The sequence below is a fragment of the Juglans microcarpa x Juglans regia genome, chromosome 5D, assembly GCF_004785595.1.
Source record: "Juglans microcarpa x Juglans regia isolate MS1-56 chromosome 5D, Jm3101_v1.0, whole genome shotgun sequence".
Taxonomy (NCBI): Eukaryota; Viridiplantae; Streptophyta; class Magnoliopsida; order Fagales; family Juglandaceae; genus Juglans; species Juglans microcarpa x Juglans regia.
The window spans coordinates 12605217-12623786 of NC_054602.1; the positions used below are offsets into that span (position 1 = coordinate 12605217).

At 32.9% G+C, this 18570-nt stretch overlaps 3 protein-coding genes across 15 annotated transcripts; 1 reads left to right on the forward strand and 2 right to left on the reverse strand.

Annotated features, from left to right (window-relative positions):
• Window positions 1-494: 494 nt before the first annotated feature.
• LOC121264011 lies at window positions 495-4538 on the forward strand. Of its 8 annotated transcripts, XM_041167037.1 has the most exons (6): window positions 495-629; window positions 1042-1078; window positions 1615-1777; window positions 3485-3571; window positions 4037-4176; window positions 4262-4538. In XM_041167037.1, the coding sequence occupies exons 3-6, from the start codon at window positions 1629-1631 to the stop codon at window positions 4351-4353; spliced, it is 468 nt and encodes a 155-aa protein (XP_041022971.1). In that variant the 5' UTR covers window positions 495-629; window positions 1042-1078; window positions 1615-1628; the 3' UTR covers window positions 4354-4538. The 8 variants fall into 8 exon arrangements, 7 of the variants coding, with proteins under 7 accessions (XP_041022971.1, XP_041022972.1, XP_041022970.1 ...); XM_041167038.1 differs by lacking the exon at window positions 1042-1078; XM_041167036.1 differs by lacking the exon at window positions 495-629 and having other exon boundaries at window positions 636-1078.
• Window positions 4539-8083: 3545 nt separating this feature from the next.
• LOC121264009 (transcription factor bHLH144-like) lies at window positions 8084-11816 on the reverse strand. 6 transcript variants are annotated; one of them, XM_041167031.1, is made up of 5 exons: window positions 11654-11816; window positions 11046-11189; window positions 10426-10608; window positions 9237-9353; window positions 8084-9059 (listed from the first exon to the last, which is right to left on the reverse strand). In XM_041167031.1, the coding sequence occupies exon 5, from the start codon at window positions 9034-9036 to the stop codon at window positions 8323-8325; it is 714 nt and encodes a 237-aa protein (XP_041022965.1). In that variant the 5' UTR covers window positions 9037-9059; window positions 9237-9353; window positions 10426-10608; window positions 11046-11189; window positions 11654-11816; the 3' UTR covers window positions 8084-8322. The 6 variants fall into 6 exon arrangements, with proteins under 6 accessions (XP_041022965.1, XP_041022966.1, XP_041022964.1 ...); XM_041167032.1 differs by having other exon boundaries at window positions 8084-9097; window positions 10426-10597; window positions 11654-11815; XM_041167030.1 differs by having other exon boundaries at window positions 8084-9092; window positions 11654-11815.
• A 2852-nt stretch (window positions 11817-14668) lies between these two features.
• Window positions 14669-15924, reverse strand: LOC121264012 (glucan endo-1,3-beta-D-glucosidase-like). Its single transcript, XM_041167041.1, has 4 exons — window positions 15781-15924; window positions 15436-15464; window positions 15086-15326; window positions 14669-14976 (listed from the first exon to the last, which is right to left on the reverse strand). The coding sequence occupies exons 1-4, from the start codon at window positions 15845-15847 to the stop codon at window positions 14951-14953; spliced, it is 363 nt and encodes a 120-aa protein (XP_041022975.1). The 5' UTR covers window positions 15848-15924; the 3' UTR covers window positions 14669-14950.
• Between the last annotated feature and the right edge of the window lie 2646 nt (window positions 15925-18570).

Sequence of the window (18570 nt, forward strand, 5' to 3'; positions counted from 1 at the left end):
TCCAAATTTCATTTTCTAATTTTGTCCCTCTTCATTTCTGCTTTTCCCGTTTTGTCCTTTTTATTGGTTCTGTTTTATTCACAAATTTATGTTTTTGTCCCTTTGTTTTCTTAGAAAGAGTAATGCTAGATACAAATCCCAAATAGACAAGTCACATATAAGCCTTTTATAAAACAATGAGTCTCACTAATAAATAATAGTTTTTTTTTACACTTTTTTAAAGTGGAGTCTATTTTTTTACAAAGACTTGTATGTAATTTGTCTATTTAGGACTTGTACAAATCATTTCTCTATTAAAAAAATGAGTAATGCTTGTCTATTTTGGTGACTTGTTGTTGTAAGAAGGTTGACACTTCAATTCTGAAAAGCAATAAGAAATGAAACCATAAAATTAATAAAATTTATCTTTCCCCCTCAGCTACCAAGTGGTGGGTTTTGCAACGAGGGAGTTTGTTCTGTAGTTTTGTCTGAAATTCAGAAGCTTCTGTGGTCTAGTAGTTGTTTTAGGCTTGTTTGAAATTGAGATGCTCTCTTTGGTCTCTTTTTAGGCGAACTACTCAATCAGAAGCATCATCTTCTTCCTCATCGGCTTTTACTCCTGCTGCTACTCCTTCTTTGACATTATCAATGTCACTTGCCACGCAGAGTTGCAATGCTTCGTGTGAGCCACAGACAAGGAAGTATTGAACTACGGCATCTTATGATATTACAGTGAATTATATGCTCCAATTCTATTTAATTTTTTTTTCAACAATGTGTATGCATCATTGCCCTTGGAGCTTTCAATATACAACTCTCGCTTAGGCCTCTGTTAGTTGTGTAAGCTTTAGACATTTCAATACTTATGTCTTTCTTTGCACATGCATTTTCCTATGTATACATCTAAATCTGTTTATAATGGTAGATATATCATAATAGTGTCGTTGCATGTGCTGGAGTTGTTTATAAAATAATATATGAAACAAATTTTGAATTCTATTTTTTTATTAATTTTATAGATGTTGCAAGTTATTTATTAGTGTAATATTCATGCTGTAACAGGTCTTATTATGACTATAGTTGATATCAGGGCAAAATGGTAAGAAAATTATCTTTGGTTATGTTAATTTAACAAAAATGATAACAATTTCAACCATGAATTAAAATAATATATTTTTTAAAATTTAAGTTTGACTTTTATTTTGATTTGATCTTTTTAAATTTTTAAAAAATACTATTTTTCTAAGAATGGTAAATTAATTGTAATTGGGCAGTAAGCATATCAGTACTCTTAATTTAATACTATAAAATAAAAATTATTGCTAGATTATGCTACTCCAAAGTGAATGATTGAAGGAAAGACTTCATTACACACTGTATTTCTTTGTTTTTTGGAATAGAAACATAGGTTTTCTCTAAACTGGATTCAAGGAAAAGAACTTCTATCAATATTCATAAGTCGATTCTATGTAGATTGTAGTTCAAAGCATTAGGATATAGGAAACAAATCTAAGGTTGGATAAACTATTGCTTATTAGACAGTTTAGAATCTTTATAATGTACTATACTCTTCAAGTGGGGTGGTTCACGGTGGTTTGTCTATGGTCCTTGATATGTCTCGTGATTGTAAAACAGGGTTTTGTTGTGTGATGGTTGGTTGTGCATGGAGGATCTGGTTTGATGTGGGGCTTCCTTTGGAGGTGCTACAGAAGTGCACGGTGGAGGGTGTTGGTTCTTGGATGGGTGTGGAGGATCTGGGTATCGTACGTTTTCGGTGGAGGTTGACTCAGAGTATTCGGTTTGAATCAGATCCTTCTTTTAGTTTTATTTTTTTTCTTAATATTTTCTAATGGATCGGATTGATTTACTCTTCATTGCAATATTCCTTTTTTTTTTTCAAATAATGTACTTGTTTCCTTGTTGTCGCTAATACCAGTTGTTCTGACCAAGATTTATCACTAAGGTTGTATCTTTTGTTTGTTTGTTTTTTTTTTTACAAACATACACGAAAGATTTTTCCCTGCGCTCTCCCAGGATGGATTTCAATTTTTGAGGTCTATCTTTCACCTGATTTATCATTACTTTCCATCTTAGCAATCACTTGCATGCACCTATGTTGTTGTACAAGCTTTAATACCTGGAACTTATCTTTTGCATCATTTTGTCACACGATAGTCAATTGATTGGCTTCTGATCTGGTCATATTAATCTCTTTTTTTTTAAAAAAAAAATTTCTGGGCAGTTATATTAGATCTCATCTCGGTTGTGCTCTTTTCAACTAAAAAGTAAAAATTCATCAATCAATGAAGCCTGCCCACAAATGATTGTTTTTTATTATAACCTACATTTCACTGTAGCAGTAAGTAGTATAGATGTCATAGACACCCCAGTTGCAATATCCTGTTTTGAGTTGATGTTTCAGATTAATTATCTGGGCATATTTCAACTTGGTTCAGGTCAATCTGCTTCAGTTCCGGTATAGAATCGGACTTATCCCTATTGGTTCCATCTTTTATGCCCGGCGCAAGTTAGCAATATTCACTCCAGAGGAAGATTCATGGAAGACGGTATCAGTTCCATTGACAGGGAGCTCGTGTATTGGCTTTCGTTTTGTAATACTGGGTGGAAAATTGTTGCTATTCTCTGTCCATGGGGAACCTGGATACCGTACTTTGTTGCTAACTTTCTTAATTACTTGAGCATAAATGTTTTCAGGCTATTGCAAGAGTTTTCATATAATTAAATTCTACATCTGCTTCATAAAGAGAAGGTACGAAAGACTTCGGCAGTAATTTTTTTTTAACTCTTTTGCTTAAAATAGGAAAATGAAAATTTTATGTGAAGAGTGCTTCCTTTGTATTGTTGAAGCGTTGGATTATTGCAACCCCGAGGGACGTCAACTTACCATGATTTGAATGCTTACATGGTTCTCTTTCATGAGGTATGTTTTTTTTTTTTTCTTTTTTTGGTTGCTTTTATTGCATGTACTAATGCTATTTAGTTATTCAATATTGTTTGGCGTTTCCAATGATGATCAATAGAGGCTGGATAATTGAGAAACTAAGGACATAAAGCTTTTTAATTCATTAAGAAATCAAGGAAAAAGGGTTGAAAACTTGAAGAACCCAATAGAGAAAAGAACTAGCTGCTGAAGTTTAAACCTTCTGTGAATGCTGAATATGATAATTTGGAGTGGCTTTCACAGCTTTACAGTAAACAAAAGAAAAGGCAGATAATAAGAAGTAATCTATGATTGTTGTTTTGTGGAGCCGCGATTGTAATTTATAAAGCTTTGTGATTGTGTTGTGTAGATGTATAAATGATATGAGCATATTTTATGTATTGAATATGTAGGTTTCAATAAACTATAAAAAATTGATATAGTGATTAGAAACTTGTCATCAAGAGTATGTGTGTTTGTGGGGGATTATGATTTTAAAATGAGTATGTATTACCAAGAGGCTTATAGATTGAATAGAATGTTCATAAATGTTTATATTGACAGGTTATATATTAAGTATATTGGATGTGCTATGCATGAACAATGGTTGTGTGATGGATTTGTGTTGAGCTCAAGTGATATATGGATTGGGTATGAGTATGTGTATCGATTTCAAAAGCATTTTCAGAGTTTCTAATATGTGAATTTGGTTTATGATTATACGATTGTGTTATTTATTGTGTTAAACTCAAGTGTTATATGGATAAAATATATACATTTGTATTGGATTGGATTACACGGGCACCAAACATGTTGGTATGCCTTACAATTTGAGTTATGTATATGGATGGGAGTGTAATGTGGAGTGATGTGAATTGGTACTAAATATTGAAGTGATATGTTGGTTGGGATTGTTGTTATTGTGTATGAAGCTGGAAAGAGCATTTGTAGGTTGATATTAACAGCTGAACAAACTCTGTCGAAAGTGGTTTTATTGCATTCCATGGTTGTGTTGGTTGTTGTGTATTGAATTTTAATGGATGGTGGATTTAAATTTATGTGTGTATATTGATTGTTATGTTACAATTAGACATGTTATGTGTGGACCTTGTTCAGGTGGTGGAAGCAGCAGAGACATGAAGCAGAGGAGGGGAGAGTATGTGGTCCATCCCCTCAAGGTTTCTTTGGAGGACCTCTACAATGGGACATCCAAGAAGTTGTCCCTATCTTAATGCAATCTGCTCCAAGTGCAAGGGGTTAATACTATATTTTTACATATTTTGGCATGTTAAGTACTCTCTCTTCATTCTTCCCATATGGAATTTGTGTGACTTTTTGCAGTAAAGGCTCCAAGTCTGGTACTTCAATTAAATGTTTTGGTTGTCAAGGTTCTGGAATCAAAGTCTCCATTACGCACCTTGGCCCTTCTTTGATCCAGAAAATGTAGCATGCTTTCAATGAGTGTAAGATATCTCTTCTGAGTATAGTAGGAACAGGAAAGAAGTTAATGTCACATGTGAAGAGTTATACTATGTTTACCATATGGTGAATACATAAGAATTTCATATTGGATATATACTGATAGACTAGAAATAATTATGCACAAAATCATTTGTTATGTTCTAAATTATTTCAGCTTTAATACCAATACCTGTGTTGTATGTAATGAATATCGTTTTATGCCTTCAGATTTCTAATCAAATTTGTAAGGATTCAGAAACCAATTCATACGCATATGACGGCAACCAAAAAATATTCTTCAGATTTCTAACGATTCACAAATATATTTTCTAAGAAAGAAACAGAGAGAGAGAGAGAGAGAGAGATGAATGAGATGGAGAGGTGTGGTTTGTTCTTCGTGGACTACGGCCGCATTTCTGTACACCGAATCACTCAGTCGATGTGTGCTTCGAAGCGGTGGAGAGTGGCGGTTTTTCTTCGCGGAGAACGGACGGACCAGAAATGTTAGAGAAGACACTGCACTTGACTGACGGAGAGGCTGACGGTTCTTCTTTGTTTGAGCTACCACAGCTGCATCTAGCGACGGAGGGAGGGAGAGAAGTGGTAGCAGATGAGATGGGGAGAAGGAGAGAGTTCTGTGGGAAACTTCGGTCAGCGCTGGAGTTCTGTGAGAGGGAGGGAGGGAGGGAGGGAATAAATAGGTAGGATTTCTTCTACAAAGGGCGTCGCATGGGGTGCAGGGGTGGCCTTTTCCGAAATTTAAGGGTATTTGGGCTTTTGATGTTCAATTTTGGGCTTCCATGTGCAACAAAAAATACTATTTTAAAAATCGGCCCATATAAATAAATTATCATAAAAATTACAAGGTGGTCATAAGATTTTTATGAAAAATACTGAATTTTTTTAAAAAGTTGGGCTGCATGTTATTTCATTCGCTTTTATATTCTGTAATTATTTAATTTATTTGTTATATTTTTGTATTTGGCATTATATTGCTTTTGCTTCTGACTATTTTACATGTAATTAGTTACAAATTTATAATTAAAAAGTGCTTCTATTTTATTAATATTTTAAAAAATGTTTATGAAAAATTTCTACATAGATTAAATTGATGAATTTTTTTTTTCTAAAATTATGAATCAAACTGTCTATCAAGTTATGCAGTGATGAAATTATTATTTTATTAACATATATGTAACAGTTAATGGTCAACAAACTATGTAGATTAGCTGCCTCACGATATATTGGTACAACAACACCATTAATTGTTTTCAAATCCTGAAATGGTGTTGGTCCTCTTATGTGATTCAATAATATTTACAAGTAATATATTTCACCTTTAAATGGATTTACAGTGACAATTTGGCATATAACACTTTTATTTTTTCTTGGAGTCCAAAATTTTTGTTGTTGATATTTTCTCTGCGAAAGCCACATAGATATAATTTTATTATTGATATTACTAAGAATGGTGTTATTCAAAATTTGTTTTTGAAAAGTTTTTATTTAATAAATTATTGCTTCTACGAAGAGATTTTATTTTCTTATAAAAAAAAAATCCTCCAATTGGGCGCTACGTACAAGGGAGATACCTGCCTTGCACGTAGCCTCTTACCAGTGTGTGTATGGTAAATTGGTAATGGCGTTCAGGAGAGCCCATGTATGAGGTTGTTCAGGAAGCCATGGTCATTGATTGCTCTTGTTTACTCTCCTCCCTCCGAATCACGCATCCTCTCCCAAGTCTGACATCAAGTCCCTATATATCCCTTCCTTCGTTTTCGGTCCATTACTCTTTTTTCTTTTTTTTTTTCACTTGTCTTCTTCTTTTCTCTGTAGAGTTACGATGTTGAACTTCAGGTATTGAATGTTGCAAAAATGGAGCTTGGATGGTCGAGAGGCGTTTGGATAAAAAAAAGAGCGACTTTTTGTAGGTTGTTGCATTTAAAATCTCCCAGTCAAAATTTGATGAGTTTTTTCTTCTTCTTTTATTAAAGCAGACTTATTTATAACACTGCCAAATAGTGCGTGTAAAAGAATAGTAGCATATCCCTTAAACAAACGCTTCAATTTTAATTTAAAAAAAAAATTTGAAAAAGCACTTTATAAATTTATCAAATATATTATTTTTTATTTTAAAAAACTTTTAAACTATCAAAAGTAGTTTTCATTTAATCTCTAAAATAAATAGGATGATATTTTTGGGAAAAAAAAAAACTGAAGTTGGGTACTTGGCTTGTTTTGAAAAAGTTTTCATCTCAAAATTCTCGTATCATCCCATTACCAAACATCATCTAAACACAAATACTTTCAAACTAATTATTATCACTTTCCAACAAAAAAATAAAAAAATAATTCAATTTTTTCAGATCTCCAAACAAAAATTATATTCCAACAATATTTTAATTTTATAATATTTTTCATTCAACGTTTTATCTCCTTTCCCAAACTCAAAAAATACTCAACTTAAACTATCACACTACTATTTAAAAACCATCTTATTACTATTCACAAGATTATCATCTCATTTCATTTCTAACATCCCTAAATATTGATCTAACTCCAATAAATACAAAATACTTATAAGTTGTCACCAAATAAAAGAAGATGAATATATATTCTTATTCTTTGAGGAATTGGAATAGGAATGGGAATGGCACTTCTCATTTCCTTAAGAATAAGGATATTAACCAAACATACTTAAGAGATCCCCACCCTTTACATAAGCAATATATTCAAATTCAAGATATAAGAGGAAATTCTCATAAACCATTCATCCACACGCCCCAAAATTGTAAATAAGGATTTCCCAATTTTTAATGAAATAGATATTATTCACTTTTAGTATTTTGACCATGGTACTTTTTCAACAAAACATGAAACGATCAAAATATTTCATATGTTAAGCAAAATGGAAATCAAAAGAACCCTGTTCCGAGAACTATTGACCATCAGGTAGTGGAGATCCAATCAATTTCGTCAAAATTATCACTTCGGTACGAGACCAGTCTAAGGGGATTAAACATCGAGAGGGGAGGGACAGGAAAAGCACAACCTATCGGGTTTGGAGTGGGATCGGGGAGGGACAGGAAAAGCAACATGCATGCATGAAAACGACTTTCATGTTCCTTATGAGTCCAACAATAAGAACAATTTTTCTGAAAAAAAAAAAAAAAAACAAAAATACAAAAGCACGTAAGATGCGTTTATAAAGCAAGAAAAGAAAAGACAGTGACAGATTTTGAGCATGTCATCCTCACATAAAGTGACTAGTTACTATAGAAGCACCTTTATTCTTTTTTTTTTTTTTTTTAAATGCAACTTGGATCTAGCACCAAAGACAAACCGACCCTACACAAGTGTGCCACTAACACCATTAACATATTAATATTCATGAGTGTGCATACAAAATAACAGAGACCGCATTTTTTTTTTTTGGGGGGGGGGGGGGGGGGGGGGGGGGGGGGGGGGGGGGGGCACATTTCACTATACAAAATATCCATTAGGAACTCATGCTTACGGCAAAAATCATGACTAATGGATGTCCGGTTAGATTTTGACAAAAAATACAATTCGAGAGATTATAGATACCAAACAGGTGCTTAAGAGCAAACACTAATAAATAATTTACAATACGGCAGAAAAGGGTGTGCTATTTGCACATCCATCCACCCACCCATCCAATCTCAATCCATCAATACATAATTACCATAAAGCAGAGGTCATGACTCATAATAAAAAACATAAGGTAAGTTCAACCACGCAAGTCACTGTTGGTGGAGCAGACTCCACTAATACAAGTACGAATAGGCTTTTCTTACACAGCACTAGCAATTACTATTATCCTAATGCCAGCAAGCATGGGAGGGAACGTGGGGGTGGGGACCTAAATTATACATATATGTAATTTAGAAATGGAGTTCAGTCATCCTTACCATGGCAAACTAATAGTTTATATCCCCAACTCCAAGCTTCTGTACCTCGACCTTGAGAGACTTGAGGTACCTAACAGCTTCATCCAGTACAGCAACAGTATTCATTTGACTGCCACCAGGTACTATCCCTCTCAGCGCGTTCACCATCTTCTTCATTTTCTGTCGTTTCCTGTCACTGTTGCAGCTCTCACCACTGCCTGAGGCCTTCTGCATAGAAGAAGATCTATTCTTCTTTGGGTTTGAACAATAGTTGGAGAAGGAATCTGGAGACGTGCATCTATAATCTCCATTAGTCCGGGCGGTGCTAACCTCTTCATCATCATATTCATCTTGTTCATCCTCTTCAAAGCTCAACAATGCATCAATATCACCCGAATCCTCTTTAAGTGGAGAAGATGTCTCTGTTTCCACAAAATCAACTTCTTTCACCTCAAAATTGTCTTCCACACTAGTTGCAAAGATGCTAGGAGCATTAAATTTGTGGGCAATCGTTGGATGAAACATAATCTGGCTTCGGTATTGTGTCTGATCAAAGACAATAAAATTCTTCGGGCAAACCTCAGAAGGTTGAAACTCGACGCCATGAAAAGGGGTCAAGTGCTTTGCACCCGAATTGAAGACTGCACCAACAGCAGGGACAACAGGAGTGTGCACATAACAGTTGCCCACTTGATTTTCCAAAGGGAGCACAGCCTTTGCTCGGAAATGCTGGTCACCCTGCATTGTTTGTCCTATTTCCTACTTAACTGCAAAGTCCACAGAAATGAGCAGTTTGCCTTCTGCACTGGTAATTATTCACAATTTCAAATTGGATGAAGGTTCCTAAGGTGATGGGACCACTAACTAGTTAATTATGGTATTGACATTCCGGAACAAGAGAGCCATTTTTCCAAATAAACAGTTACTATCATCAAATGATTCACCTCTTTCAATGCCTTCTTATGGATTAATGCAACCAAAGGCAGTTTCCAAAATTCCAGCGTTCCAGAACTTCAAGATGACTACGTAACAGGTTTAAGTAACTGACGGAAATACTCAGCCTGTAATAGAATATAGAAAGGCACTATTAGCGAAGCAAATAATGTCATATGGAGCAGGAAGGGTTTGGTTCATAGATCTGTTCTTTTAGTCATCCTTCTTTTTTTTTATAGGAACCAAGCATCCAGAACAAAGTCCCTTTTCGTCATCTTTATCTAAAGAATAATAAAGTTTGGTTTATTTAATATTAATTAATACGAGACAACTGAAGCGTTACTTTTTTTTTTTTTTTTTTTAAAAAAAGGTCTTTATTAAAACATGCAAAAGGCACAACCCAAGTCTCCAAGATGTACATAAGAGAGACACCTGGTCCCATCTAGAAGGAAAGAGATACAAGAAAATTATGAAAAGTCCATTAATGCCGGTAGAAACTGTACAAAGGAACAGAATATCGATACCAAAAAAAAAATAGTTTAGAGTTCTTTCAGCATCCGTATGTAGTCCCAAAGTTCTATCGTCCATTTCCTTCGCAATATACAGGAGGCAAATAGGAACTATATTCCACAATGCTGCAATTTGCAGGCAGGCTCCTAGTCCTATTGAACTCGTGATCTCACCCTCTAACCCATGCTTCGAGGAAGAAAATTTAATTTGAGCAAATTGGCATGATCATTCATGCATTACACACAAAAAAAAAAAAAAAACAGTTCACATGCATTCTTATAGTAATTGTCGTAATATACATCCATCTACAATCACCACAAGGACACATCTAGAATCTGATGGGGAGGTTAAAATCTAACGTAGCATCGAACCATGCAGTTATAACTTATGACCCATCAAAAATAGGATGACTTACAAGCACTATACGATATGTGAGATAGAAGACAAAATGGAGATTATAAAGCGAATATCATGTGGAAATAAACAAAGCTAGAAACATTTTTCCCATCAAGTAACACTACTGCCGTGGCCATAAGAAGCTTCTCTCCTTGTGTCATAAGGACACCAGGATCATCATATAAGGATCAAACAATAAGGAAGGAAAAAAAAATAAGGAAACAAAATAGAGAAAATCACCCAAAGCCATGAAGGCAGTAACTTGCAGACAAGAAAATAGGAAAACATTTTTACCTGGCAAACTTGTATTAGTTGGTAGTATGCAATGATCCCGACACTCATTTTAATCTGCCCAACTTCTTTCACGGCTCTGTATCTTTTTATGGTTACTCCAATGTACATTCTCAATCCTCCAACCAGTTTCAAACTAAACAAATACTAGCTAAAAAAATCCTTCAGAAACCACCTGTAATACACCTACAGAGATCAGGAAAAATCAGCCTAAGATCATCAGCATAGAGAAAAAGGTGAGGTGAAACAAATACAGAACCAATGCTAACTTGTGAGAAATTTAAACACAAAAAATTCCAATGATGAATCTTACCAAACTGGAAAAATTATGAACACCCAAACAACAGTCCATACTAAACTTATTATCTTCACCGAGGTGGGTTCACATTTTTCGTGAAACAAATGAAAACATTCTAAATATTAGGTGAAAACAAAAGGACATACAATACAATGATCAAATTTAGCTTCCAATTCTTTCCGCACCCTGTTTCAGACCAGAATATAACCATATAAAGTCGAGCTTTTTTATTCATAATCTGATGCCAATAAAACAAATAGATTCAGAGAAATGAACTCTGATCACCAACGCTGAGAGAGAGAGAGTCAAAGAGATAAAGTCTCACCCGTTTAAAATGAAATTACAGTATAAAACGAAAGAACGCCACCAAGCGAACACGGTTCATCTTGTAGTTCACAAAACAAGTCCACGGCATCTTGATTTTCCTCCTCCAATCCCAATTCTACAAGAAAAACGAACACCACTTCCACTGCAAAAGATCACAGTAAAAACAACAGAAAGCCGAAATTTCAACTAAAACGAGACAGAAAAACACAGATCTCTCCCTTTAAATTGCAGAGAAAATTAAAGACAGTAAACATTTCATTGAAGTAATATCAGAATACAGATTCTGCATTGAGTTGAGCCTGAGAAAAGAAAACCCCCAACTCCAACCTCTAGAATCAAATTTTATTCCTTGTTCCTCGGCAACTAAACAGGTTAGTAAGTAAAATTCACAAATGTAAACGGAATGAGATCCAACCAATCCACACAAAGAAAAAAAACCCACTTAATCGTAGATCACAATCAAATAAGAAAACCGTCGACCTCTTTAGATACAAACATATATATCAATCTCAAACCACTTGTCAAAAAAATAAATCTCAAATCAAAAAACACTATCAATTCTGAGAGGGAATGTTTCGCATAAACAGAAGAAATAGAGGGCCAAACCTAGGGTTTTTCCGACGATCTTCCCCCCGATTTGCGCTGAAAGTTGCAGCAGAAGAGAGACAGTATTCCAGAGAGAGAGAGAGAGAGAGAGAGTGAGTGGTGTTTGGATTGGATGCGTTCCATTATTTCTCGGGTGGGCTTTATTGGGATGCGAGCTAGGGTTCGAACAGTGAGGAAACGAATCGGAAAACAATAGCCGTTGGATTACAGGGTTGGCTCTTAGTTGGGGGAATGGATTTGAGCGTAATGTGGATACGATAGCGACCGTTGGATGGAGCACGCGTGAAGTGGGAAATGGGGCTCACGAGGTTTGACGAATGGGGATTGTCGTGGGAATCAATCACACGCCTTGTACTAATGTATTTAAATTCCATAGTTTTTCCTTTTATCTTTTAAAGAAAAAATCCATAGTTTTGTCTGTCTCTTACGTTGTTGTGTAGTGAAGTGTTCTAAGATGTATTGTAAATAATAATAAATAAATAAAAAATAGAATATTAAATAATAATAAATAATAGTAAAAAAAATAAAAAATAAAAATAAATAATAATAAAATAATAAATAGTAGTGGACTATCCAAGTTAGCTCTTAAGATTCAAAAATAGAATATTTCAAAAAAAGAATTCAAAAATAGTAAAGTGACAGATATAAAATAAATTCTAGATTAATATATCTATTTAAGTGAGTTTTTAAATAATATTAAATAATTAATAAATGATGTAAAACGCATTTTATATAATTATGTTTTTCATATATTATATAATTCAGACAAAAATTTTAAAAATAAAAATTTCTTGTAACCGTGGTTTTGTGGTCTCTACATTGTTAATGGGAGTTTACAGATTAATAATTTTTTATAATTTTTATTTACGTAACAATACGGACGATATGTTAAAAATTATTAAATTTAAAAAAAAAACTGATAAAATTAAAAATACATATTGTTAATTTAAAATTTTTGAGTGAATAAGAAATCAGAATTCATGACCATCCTGATAGACGACTAATTGCTCCTGAGTTAAATAAAGTGTTTATTATACTCCTAGGGTTTGCACCATCTTGTTAAATTTGTTCAAAAAATTAATTTTATAAATTATTAAAATTGAAATATTGGACCCATTAATTATTAGAAAAAAAAAATACAAATAAATAACACCTTTCTCTTGTAACATCTTTCTCTTATTCCGAGAAAGTGGAAGAATGATTGGGCTGGCGTGAAATGATACTCAAAACTCTCATTGCTAAGCATTGTTCTTGTGGCATGGATTTGCTGGCCAGATGATATGCAGCATGGATTCCCTTGCATGCAGATAGATAACATACCTTGCAAGCAGATACCATCTCTTTTCTTTTATTCAATGGCCTCTAAACACACAAATTAATGATAAAACCACAGTATTCTAATTAAATTGATCCTTCCCCAGTATTATTATTATTATTATTATTATTATTATTATTATTATTATTATCATCGTCTCCGTCGTCGTCGTTATAAATATGTTTAGAAAACTATACCATTATCGAATTATGAATAATTTCACTATACTAACATTTTAGGATTTAAGATAAGTTTGGAGTCTTAGATGAGATATCAAATGCTCGTATGATCTTATTTTATCTCATCTCATTTTATTACCAAACATAATTTATATGCAAAATTTTCAAACTAATTATTACAACTTTTTCAAATTAATCATTACAATTTTTTCAAACTTTCAAATAAAAAATAAAAACAATTCTAACTTTTCAAATTTTCAAACAAAAATAATATTATAAAACTATTTTATTACAATATAATAAAACTCAAAAAATACTCAATTCAAACTATCTCACTACTATTTACAAAATTCTCATCTCATCTCATCTCACTCTTCAAACAAGTCCTAACTCTATGGCATCAACAGATAAAAGGGTGAGATAAATGTTGGGATGGTAGTGAAGATTTTAACATTTTCCTTATAGAAAAAACTAAACATTTATATGATAGTTAAAATGGTATTTTTTGCAAGAAAGAAAATGAGGTAAAATGGTTACTTCTAAAAACAAATTAAAAAAGAAAAAAAGAGGATATATCATAATATAGAAATTCCTTCAAGAATATAATGTAGCTTAATGAGTAAGGCATCACAGGCAGGGAAGTGGAACTGAGATTGCAAATTATCCTGTCACCAAAGCTAATTACCACTTTCATCATCCTTTCTCAAATAGAGAAAAGTGCTTCTATCTTAGCAACCATCATATTGATTCAAAAAAGGTATTTTGATGATGGGTGGTGGTGGGTGTCTTGTTGCAGAGTTGTCAAGTTGAAATGTCTCTGCATTAGGCATAATTTCAATGACACCCACTTTTCCTACTTTCTTCCCTCTGTCCCTAAGTGCTCTATTCAAACATCTGTTACATGTCTTCTTCTTCAGTGCCTTGCACACATCTCACAAGTGCTCTCTCCCTTTGTGCATATATATAGCACATATGATCTTTTACTTACACTATGTCATGTCTACTGATTAAGTGGCTCAAACCATCTAATTTTATGTGATGGCCTTACTTTTCATCAATACAAACAACAGTACATTAGATATCATCTTCTTAAGAATCCAAAGACAGAAAATTAGCTTTTGTACCAGTTCTCGAGTTTGATACCAATCAGGGTTTTATTACTTATAAATCGGTGTGTAAATACATTCCTTGTCATGGGATTTAGAGATGAGTTGAGATGATTTTAAATAAAATATTATTAGAATATTAATTTTTAATATTATTATTGTTTTTAGATTTAAAAAAGTTGAATTGTTTATTATATTTTGTGTGGGAATTTAAAAAAATTGTAATGATGAGTTGAGATGAGTTTTCAATCTAAACTGAGGCTTAAATTTTTAATGCTAAATGACGTGGCAGACTTTTATATCTTTGATGTGTTTAGTACATCAATAAGTTGATTTGCAAATAAATTTTTTCTATTGTTATATCTTAACATACTTGTGTTTGATTTTGATACAGTAGGAACAGGCAATTCTGAGATTAGAAATCAAGGAAATTTCATGGAAGCGAAGTTCGTAGAACTCATCCACATGTTATTACAAACTCTAAACACACACACTTCGAAAAGAACCTTGTATATATGTTTTCCATAATAATAGACATCTAGAGGAAAAACATTAGGGAAAGGGTATTATATATATATATATATATATATATATATATATATATTATAGGAGCTCCTCCACAGCTTATTGTATTTAACCCTATAAATCTTGAAAGCTGGCCTCTGAAACCACATTCTGAATAAAGTAATACTGGCTACTAAACATAGGTGCAGCTATCATGACCTGCAAAATAGAGATATATTAAAACAATTTGCAACCCAGAAACAAGTAAAGAAAGGATAGCAAAATTACAGAACAATATAAGCACAAGAAACAGTAAATCTACACCTACTTGGATCGGTCAGGGAGAGGAGGCCAGAGTTCCTGAAGTCGCAGTTCCAGTAATTTTTACCCATCATTTTGTAGTAGAGATTCATGACGACTGAGGCATGGTGAACAAGAGTATTGGGTAAAAAGCATTGGCCACCTTCTTGTATCAGCCTGCAATCTAGCACTTGGTCGCAGGAGAAGATGATGTTCGCAGTGAGTTCTGCATCGCTCGAGGAAGGCTTGGCAATGCACCAGGTGTCTGCCTGCTGAACAAAACACAAGATCAGATGAATTCCAGGAGTCAAACGACCAATTCATTTGGGATTTGCAGGTTTAATGGTGAGGAACATGGGTTACTGGATTTATTTGTACCTGTGCATTTGCAAGCTTCGGAGACCCTTCTGCAAGTTAAGCCGGAGAAAATAAATGAATAACTACATTGAGCAGAAAAAGAAGTAGACAGAGTTCATGATAATTCCTTGCTAAAACTTCAAGAAGATGGTGGCTTGACAAACACATTTGAGGGATACCACCAACAAATCAGGATAAAACAGCGGAAATACACACTAAATTTCAATAAAACAGTGATTTTTTGTCAAAATATTGCAACCTGCAACTCATAAATTTCCATTTAATTTCCTCCCAATTCTCGTTTGTTGAACAAGCATTGGAGAAAAGAAAACCCAACAAAGGTATATCCAAGAACTACAAAATCACCTGAATTGAGGAGCAAAAGCAGAAGGAAAAGGAGGAGAGTGGGGAGTGACAGAGTCGATTTGGCCATGGCAGTGATGGGGTGAAGATTATGAACAATCAAAAGCTTCTTGTAGGAATAAATAAGTAATGGAGGGGTCGATTCATATATACTTATATTAACTTCCCAACCCCTAATGAAAACAGCGTGCAAGTAGTCGAAACATCCCCATCAATCAATTTTTTCTACGTGGCTGTGGCTGTGACCGTGAGGTAAATAATGTTCAATGACTGTTATTATAACAGCCAGTGGGGTATGATTTGACTTGGAAGATGAAACGAAGGGGCCGGGAGGTAAACAGGATGTCTGGAAAAATTAATCACCTATGCTCATGTCCATATTAGGATGTGAAAAGAAGATCGTAAGAAACTTGGGGATTGTGTTGTAAAATTGTAAAACTTGAGGATGCAAAATGATTAAATTGGAAATTTAACGAAGCGAAAATAGCTATCATGAAAAATTAAGGATTGTTTAAAAGCAAGAGGAAGGATATAAGAAAATATTTGTATTTTAAATCAAAGTAATGCTATTCATAATTATTTTTATTAATATCCTCTTGTAATTCTATGACGTGATATTTAGAAATCGTTTGGACACTTAGAATATTTTAAAATTATATGAATATTAATTAAAGAATTTGTAAATAATAGTAAAATTAATTGAGTTAAGATGTTTTATTAAGTTTTGAAAAAAGAGATAAAAATATTATAAAGTTAAAGAGTTATTTGAAAATGATTTTTTAATATTATTTTTATTTTAAAATTTAAAAAAGTTGTATTATTTTTTGTATTTTGTTTGAAAATTTGAAAAAATATATTGAGTTTTGTGTTTGAATAATAATTAAGTAATGATTAAATAAAAAAGTTAAAAATTTTGAAATTATAAAATATTTTATGTTTGAATGATGATGTTTGGAAATGAAATTAAATTAGGAGAAGTTTTAAGCGTACAAACAAGTCCTTAATGATTAAAAGCTATTTGTTATGTTTCAGTTACATACCAATCTCAACAAATATTAGATGGTGTTAAAATAATTATATATAAAATTTTTCTTTAAGCAAATATATCGGTCAGCCATCCTACCCCACGGCCACGGCCCACGGGGTATGCTGGCACGCGCGGCATTGTAAAACTGCTGGCCGATCACGCGTTTTGTGCAGATGATGGATGCCCTTTGGCCATTGTAAAATGCAAGTTTTCCCAATTGGTTTTCTTGAAAAGAAAGAAATAGTTTTCAAAAGTTTCAAATTGCATTTTCGTATCACTTTTATAATCTTCACCTTTCCAAATAAACTTTAAATTAAAAACTTGTTTCCCATGTATCAACCTAACCTGCTTGTAAAAGTATTCCTTTTGTGGGTGTTTTTCCCATAATAGATACAAACATTTTTCCCCTTGTAATATACAACAATGTAGCATTTTCAATCCTCTTTTATATTCAAAACTCACATCAACTCATCTCATCATTACAACTTTTTCAAATTTCTACACAAAATATAATAAACAATTCAATTTTTTCAAATTTTTTAATAACTTTTTCAAATTTCCACACAAAATATAATAAATAATTTAACTTTTATTCTACTATTTACAAACTATCTCAACTCATCTCAGCTCATCTTTGAATCCAAACTACGGTTGTGTTTGGGTAGTGAAGTATTCTCAAATATTCTGTGAATAGTAATGAAAAAGTAATGATAGAATATTGAATAAAAATAAAAATAGTGAAAAGTAATAATAAAATAATAAATAGTAATGAAATATTCTATAATATAGTACCCAAACTAGGTATTCTAAGTGAGGCTTGACTTAGCATGGTAGAGTTTATTCCATAGGCAAACTCACTAGGTTACCAGTAACATTTTTAGTATTAGTTCTGCTACTTGCAAGTTGATATGTAAATACATCACTTGTTGTATTGCCCATTATAATTATGAAAAAGTTAAAACGCTAATATATGTTATGTTAACGGATGTGGAATGAATCAACCAAGAAAGAGAATGTAAGCAAATCTCCTATACTAAGGTTAGATTGAATCTCAAACTCATCTCAACTCATTTTATCTAATCATTATAATTTTTTCATATTTCAATATAAAATATAATAAATAATTCAAATTTTTTAAATCTTAAAATAATATTAATATTAAAAAATAATATTCTAACAATATTTTATTTAATTTTTATCTTAACTTAACTCAATTCAATTTAACATCCAAATGCAGCCAATATAAGAATGTGGAGGTGCCCACAATGCACAGTTGCACACACCCCTTAACCTTACATGTAACGCTTGTTTATTATGGCGAAGAGTCACACCTTGCATTGAAGTGCGAAATCACCACTTCATTGCAAGATAAGGGGTTATTAGAGCATATTATCTTCGTTTTTGAGCAGATATTTTTAGGAATTTTTGGCAAAGATCAGATTCCTATCAGATATAACTTTATCAAATAGATATAGGTGCCTTAACAGAGTGGAAATCCTTGACAAAAAAACATATGATGCATGTGCACTCGGTTGTTTTGGAAGGTTGAAGATAGAACAGATACTAAAAATGTCCATTAATTTTTCATGTGGTGGTAATATTCATCCCAATACCTTGCTTAATAAAAAAATAATAACAATAACAATACCCATCAAAATATATACATGCACAAGGATAATAATATTTTTACACCTCATTTATTACTATTTTACTATTTAACTATTTTGTTTTCTTTTTACTATTTGAATCTGGATTAAAAAATCCTA